The sequence below is a fragment of the Dinoponera quadriceps genome, unplaced genomic scaffold (assembly GCF_001313825.1).
Source record: "Dinoponera quadriceps isolate SergipeBrazil2010 unplaced genomic scaffold, ASM131382v1 scaffold2872, whole genome shotgun sequence".
In the NCBI taxonomy this organism is placed as follows: Eukaryota; Metazoa; Arthropoda; class Insecta; order Hymenoptera; family Formicidae; genus Dinoponera; species Dinoponera quadriceps.
Window position 1 is genome coordinate 149,955 of NW_014556992.1, and position 7,294 is coordinate 157,248.

Genomic DNA, 7,294 nt, shown 5'->3' on the forward strand with positions numbered 1-7,294 from the left:
CACTTTTGTATCCTCGAACCGTGTTTCGCAGACGGCCGTAAAAAGGAGAAAGAATAAAATCCGGCCATCTTCCCGAGACGTGCGCGCGATATTCGCGATATTCGCGACTCGCAAACTCGCGACGCTCAAGATCAAGCCTCGACCGCGTCCTGTTCCCGCCGGATACTTTCGAAAGCGACAGCATCGGTTTCGCGTTGTAAAAGGAAACGCGCCGGTAGCACCGAAGAAACGGCGCTCTCTTTTGCTTTCTCACGAGCCTCGATGATTGATCGCTCCGCTCGACGTCGATAGACACGTAACCGTCATCGAAGCCGGATTTACAACGTCGTCGTAGTCGTCGTCGACGTTGTCCGGTGCACCTCGGATTTCATTCCGCCAGGGGGAAAAAACACGGCGGCTAATAACGTCGGCCGGCCGAGCCACGCGAAACACGCCGTAAATTTACCCGCAAATATAAATTCCGCCGCGGGACTCCTCGCGGGTTTTCAGCCCGATCTCGCGCAACGAGTTCCTCCGCCGCGGGGAAAGCGCGCGGGATCGTCTCTTTATTAACGCGTCCGCTCGTTTCACGCGCTAATCACGATCGATCCACCGCGGTGACAAAAATCGCGGGACACCGCGTGAAAGCCGTCGTCGACTTTCCTGTGGAAGTGGAAACGCAGGAAAACATGAAAATGTCTCAACGCCCCCGCAGTCCGACGGCCGTTCGCGCCGTTAATCCACGCGAATAGGTGCGACGTCTCTCTCGGCCGCCGTTTAATCTTATCGATCCGACGTTTCTCTTTTCGCCTCTCCTCTCTCTCTCCCCCACCCTCGCTCACTCCGCTTTATTTATTATTCCTGATTAATTAGCCAGTGAATACCACGCGATAATTTACCGGCCTGAGCGTTAACCACAAAGGGATAAATGGCGTTTTCGCTCCGGGGGCGAGGCGCGTCGCGCGAAATATCGCCGCGATTTATATTACATAAACGATTACAAGGGCTAGTCATCGCTTTTGAGACCGCCGTCGGCGTGCCGGAGACGATGCGGTAATTATCTGCGGTCCGCCATTTCTCTCTCGACAGCGGCAAGTCAAAAGATAGACGTACACATAGATGGGTGCCGTCACGCTTCGAAAATTCCCGATTCTTCCGATCGGGATTCGCGCGGAGCAACTTTCGAGGCGGGTTCCCGAGGTGGGTGGCGCAAGTTACGCGACACGCGCGAGCCGATCGAAGCGCATGATTTGGGGCTCACGGCCGACCGGCTCCGCGTCTTCGTACACAACGAAGACACGCGCGCTTTCGACACGAGTTTGTTTTTTTTTCTCGCAGTTTCGATTTCTCTCCGGCGCGAATTCGTACGCCATTTTACGATCGTCCCGACACCTCCACAAGAGAGGCGCTCGCGCGCGTAAAAGCGAAACGCGCGCGCGCTTGCGCAACTTTTACGGTGGTTACTCGCGTAATCGTCGTTCGCGACGGGGAACGCGCCGGATTCGGCCGATCGACGAGCGCGGTTGCACCGGCGAGTAATTAACGAGCATTAGCGGCGATCATTGCCCGGCTGGCGATTAAACAACGCCGGCTTTCGACGGCGAGTCGCGCGATGTTTTCCGCACCCGTTTACTGCGATACGCTCAAGGACTCGAGAGAAGGAAATGCATAATGACTGGAAATAAAGTTTTCCCCCTGTCGGTTTCGATCAGCGGCAAACGTCGCTCGCGTTTTGACCCGTGACCGGAGAGCCGTTCGCGTGACTTAATAGCCAGATGGCAGCTATTCGGGCCGCCTGGATAATGAACAGGCTAACGAGCGCGCTAGGAAGAAGCAGACAAAAAGACGGACGGAAGGAGGATAAGAAGGAGGAGGAGATGTGATGAGCCATTAAAATTCGCTCTCTGTGTGTTTATCCAATTAACCGCGCCGTAAAGTTCGCACTTTGTATTTACGACGAACCGCCGAAGCTGCGCGACGAACAAAGTTCACTCGATTCGCGCGTGCAATTATTAATTTATCATTCGAACGCGCGAAATCTGACAAGACCGATCTAAATTGAACGAATAAAGGGAGAAGGGAAAGCGAATAACAAATTAAATATTTTGTTACAGCATTGTTAGCATGTGTCGAAACTATTTGTCAAAATTCTCATTTTCCGAGATGTAAAAGAAACGCCATTGAAGCGCCGTGCAGAAATGTAACCTTTTGTTTGCACGAATTTACTCCGCTTTGTGCGTCAACCTAACTACAAAACCACAATTAACGTAGCAGACAGCGCGGAAAATGCTGCGAACGACATTTCATGATAAAACGCACTTATTATGTTATTTTTCCCCTTTCTTTCTTTCGGCACAACACGCGTTTCACGAGGCGAACGTTTTCGCGGAAATTATATTTTAATGGTACTTGACGCTACTAAAACGCAAAATCGCGAAAATTGTATAATTACACCGCATCACGGATACACACGTGCACGCTCGGCAACACAATCCCGTCGGCTCAGTCGTTTAAATTTAAACGCGGGCACTCTGGCGCGGGAATTATAATTAATTTGAACGCGTGTACTTTCCTGCATTTTCGCTTTGTACCATTTGTTGACGATGGACGATTATTCTCGCTAATTCCGCAGCCATTTTTAACGAAGCGACAACGCGACGACGGAGCCGCTCTCGCACGGCGAGGATAACGCGGAGCGCGCGGTTATCGGACTTTCTACTGAATGACCGAATAGCGAATATAACGCGATAATACTTACATTTAGCAAAGGAGGAGACAATCCGCCATATAAATTACCCGACGGAGGAAATTAACGGGATTTCCACTTCAACTCTGCAACGAGCAGGATAACGGGATAACGTGATATTTTCTTTTGTTGTCGAACGTGTACGCGCGCGCGCGTGTGTATACGCACGTTGTTACTCGACTGATACCACAACGATAAGGATTAATCGCGTTCCCTAGAGAGAAAGAGAGAGAGAGAGAGAGAGAGAAAGAGAGAACCGGCGCAGAAAACTCAACCTCGCGTCCGAAGGACGTAAGTCGGCCAAAGTGGAGTCGCCGATGCGAGCCTCGCCGGTTTAAGGCACTTTTGTCGGCCCCACTCTGAGAAAGACGCGCCGGAGTCGAGTTTGATACCCCAGAAGAGGCACCGCGCAAAACACACATATCGCCGCATGTAACGGGTCGTCTTTTTCCGTCCTCGACGACGCTCCGACTCGGTAACGAACAGCATCGGACTGGCCAGACCGGCAAGTCGGACTCGAAAGTCGAGATATCAGAATGGAAACAAAAACTATATAAAATTTAATATTTATAAATAATTATATATCAATAGAGAGAATTATACGTCGCGCAATCATTTGTATAATTAATAATATATATTCTCTAAATTGTACACAATAAAAAGACATTTTGTATTTGTGTTCAAGTCGGCCTTGGTGAAAATTTTTGTGTAAAATTTCTAACATATCCGTGCGTTAATTTAACGTATTAACTTTACGTTATCTCAATATTTTATGTTGAATTAATATTCAATATGTGTAAATGTTAAAATAACACATTTTATATTTTAGCGTCGATTAACGTATTAATTTTACATTAACGTTTGGCATAATTTTTTATATATTCAACTTGTGTTAAATTAACCCAAAAATTGTGTTTGGGACATGTAAAGTCTGTTAAATTTAACACGAAATTGTTTATCGTATATACATATAACTAAATATAAATAAAATTACGCGAGTATATAATTAAAGAATAAAAATTCGTCTCGCTTATTTCGTACCATTACATCATATCATATATATTTCTTTACGTTGTAGAAGATATCAAAGAATATTCGCGAAATAAGAAAGTGCAGGAAAAATAGCTGCGCGAAACGGATATCGCCTGTCGGCGTGAGAACTACGAACACTGCAGGCTGGAAAAGTCGTAATATATTACGGCGATCGCGTCATGCAAATGAAAAATAACATACGTCTGTGGCAGTTGCCGATATCCTGCGGCACGTAACGGATCCTCATGTCGACGGCGCGGAGCCTCCCGCGATACGTCAAGTAGCGGCCGAAGCGAACGATTAGATCACCGGACTAAAAATCGAGCGAGACTCGCTTTCATTCTCCCGTCGCTGTCAAGTCACTATTGTTCACAGTAATAGATCGCGCCGGTGACGTCACTGCACGGTGCATCGATCACGTCGCGGAGGCGTATCGTCGATGCGCGATCGGCCGGCGAAGCAGGGACCGGCGGCGGCACACACTTCCGGAATTTCGCCGGCGATCTCCGAAAATATGGGATGCAAATTACAATCGGCTACGGAGGGACGGACGATGCGGAGGAGACTTTCGCCTAGTGCGTTCCCTCGATTCTCTCTATCGACTCGCCGGCGGTGGAGAGTATCTTTCTTGACATTAACGATCGCGCAAACGTCGGCTACGATCCTCGCGGGTAATAACGGATTCCATAGAAAGTCTTCCTGTTCACCCGAGATCGATAGCGCCGATGAGCAGCCGTAGCAAAGCGTTCGGTTATTTCGCAATTCCTCCGGTGACTTGCTACATATACGATCCGATCGTGCCGCGTGCGTATCGTAATCACCCGGTAGTGTGAATCGTCGATACGATTTGCGACCGATCGAGGCATCCTTCCTAGGTAGCGTGGAAATCGAACATCGTGAGAACACGCGAGGAGCTAACGAGCGGTCGATGTAATCACATCTGACGTTAATGCGAATCGCTTAGTCGCGTATTAAGTGACACGTCTGATCGACAGTCGTATCCTCTGCTCGACTCGTCAGTGTTTGTCCTAGTTTAGACATCAACTGGATTAGATGTACCGTTATCGGCCGCCGGTTTTGACCCAACTTTGCGCACGAATCGCGAGCGAAACAGGAAACGGTTGTGTCATTTTTGCAAGACCTTCGAGACTTCCGTTGTCCTTGCACGTGACTACTCGCTATTTCTCCCGCATGATAACCATGACGGTGTAATTTCCAGATACGTATATATATATATATATGTGTGTGGGTTCCGCGAGATCATTAATATCCACCGCAAAAGAATATCCTTTTGTGACGCAGTCGGTGTCATTCGACGACGGCACGTGTGGAGTCACTTCACTGTTTCTTCTTTGCACTCGACAGCCGGCGATCGATTCCGCGAGCACGAGTGGATCGTTATTAGAGAAGACACAGCCACCCGTCAAACGTCGACGTCCGTTCGACGACTATTGTCCGCGCGAATCGACAGCTGAACGCGGTCGATTTACGCGACTGTCGCGCACATCAATTACACGTACAGACGCGCGTCCCGTGATTTCGGATCGATCGGAAACATCGAGAGGACGCTTCCGCGCGCACCAGACTCGAGCGACGGGAAAATGAAGAGTCGGTCGTTACCGCGGTACGTCGCGGTACGGTCTTCGCGCAATTTTCCCCGCGTCTTCGCGAATCGCCCCATTCGTCCCGCGTCCTTAACGGATCTCGTCGACGGTAATTATCGTCGGCTGGCAGCCGCGTCGAGAGGATCGACGGCTGCCGAGACACCGGATCGATTCACGGAGAGTCCTCTCGCCCGGTTAGACAGTCAACACGATACAGTCGGGAATGGACTGCCGCGAACGGAGGCTGTGTATGAAAGTAAATATTAACGTGTGGTCTCCCTCGCTTACACTCGCGCGTCGTCCATGCGTGATCGTACGTACGAGGCACCGACACAAGCTCGGCCTTTCTCTCTTTCATTCCCTCTCTTTCCACACGATTCTCCGTCTCATTCTCTCTACCGCAAATAGCGCGTCACGTGAGCGCGTATGAGCGAGTGCGTGTCATCTGTTTAGTATCAACCGCGCTGCGTATTTCCGTACGCACTTTTACGACGCGGGAGTAGATGTTGGGGTAGTCGCCGCTCGGAAATAGTTCATCTGGCATTTCGTCGACAAAGACTGTCGCCTCGTCGCGGTCTGGGCTTCTGTATGGATTTCAACGACGCCTTGAGGCGACATTTAACTGCTTCTAACGACGCGAGGCGAGAATGCATTTGGTATATGGATGTTTGTACTTGTCGTATGACACGTATATCTCGAAATTGTATATTATGTATGTAGGTGGAATTAAGAGCGTAACAATTCACAAGAAGTAACAGGGGAAACGGCCAAATATACCCACGTGGATTATACGTATAAAATTGTCCCTTGTTAAACTTTCACTCTTGATTAGTCAAGCCGTCATATGCCGTTTGTGAAAATTATTATATGTATTAGATTGTTAGAACACTCAACTTTTTCTCAAAATTTCTTGAAAGAAGAAGAGTAATGTTGCTACAGTTAGTTGAACAACGTGGAATCGATTGCGGGGAAAAGGGCAAAATCAACGGTTCAATTAAGAGCGTCCGGAAATTATCACTATAACCTCGAGCTTTCTTTCGTATCGCGAGGCGTCGACTGTCGGAAAAGGTAAGTACGACGCGTTTTAACGAGCGTAGGCACGCGATATTGCGTAGGGCTCACCTACGCGCGTATTATTAATCGTATGCGACGTTATATCCTACGCGTCCCGAATCGTTCGACCTGCGCCTTAAAAAGAATCGTTCAAGTGAACGCGTGAAAAAAAAAAACCTGTCTTCCCGTCATATTCCACTCGGCATAAATTAATACAAAGAGAGTGAGTCTACACACAAATAGATTCCAGTCTGCTATTATTCAGAATTTTGCAATAAACGCTACTATTAATATTTATACACACTGAAAAAACAGTAAGAGGTTTTCAGAAAAAGGTTGAAAGTTAAAGTCCATAAAAATCTATCGAAAACCAAGCGTTAAAAATCCAGTTGAATTAAAATCGAGATATTTCTACTTAAACGTTTAATTAGACAAGCGAATAAATTGAAAGATATCGAAATGTTTAATTCCCAAAAATTCCCGCAGCGGTAAGAGCGACAATATCGCGATGTGGCCGGTCATTAACGGATTCGCTCGACGTCGCGGACGAAAGGCGCGACATGCTCTTCGTATTCTAGATACCTGATTCAAGGTCGTCGTGGTCGGCTCCGCGCAGGCAGGAGTGAAAACTGCGGGACAGTCGGCGGCCACCGGGCGAGGCGCCCTCCGTCGAGACGCCCTGCATCCTTGATAATTGCTTGAGCTCGGCACCGTGGAGGAGTCACTCTCCTTGTTCTCGCTCAGGTCGGGCTGGGGTGAGGTGAGCAGGATCGCGTCGTCATGGTTCTTTTGTCTTTCTTTCCTTCCTTCCTTCTCAACGCGCGCGCTCCGTACGACGACCGTACGGAGGACAACGCGGGAGCCGAATAATTAAAAACTA

The 7,294-nt window shown here is 48.6% G+C and overlaps 1 protein-coding gene across 5 annotated transcripts in view; it reads right to left on the reverse strand.

The window, feature by feature from the left end:
• The window catches only part of LOC106748525 (probable Ras GTPase-activating protein), a 339,617-nt gene that overhangs the window by 97,187 nt on the left and 235,136 nt on the right, over positions 1-7,294 (reverse strand). Inside the window, exon 1 of one of the 5 annotated variants that reach the window (XM_014627170.1) lies at positions 6,997-7,283. The exons of the other annotated variants lie outside the window; for them this stretch is intronic. Coding sequence (XP_014482656.1) covers positions 6,997-7,099 — 103 coding nt within the window. The 5' untranslated portion in view covers positions 7,100-7,283. Of the gene's footprint in view, positions 1-6,996; positions 7,284-7,294 lie in introns of those variants that run through there. 5 annotated transcript variants of the gene reach the window in all.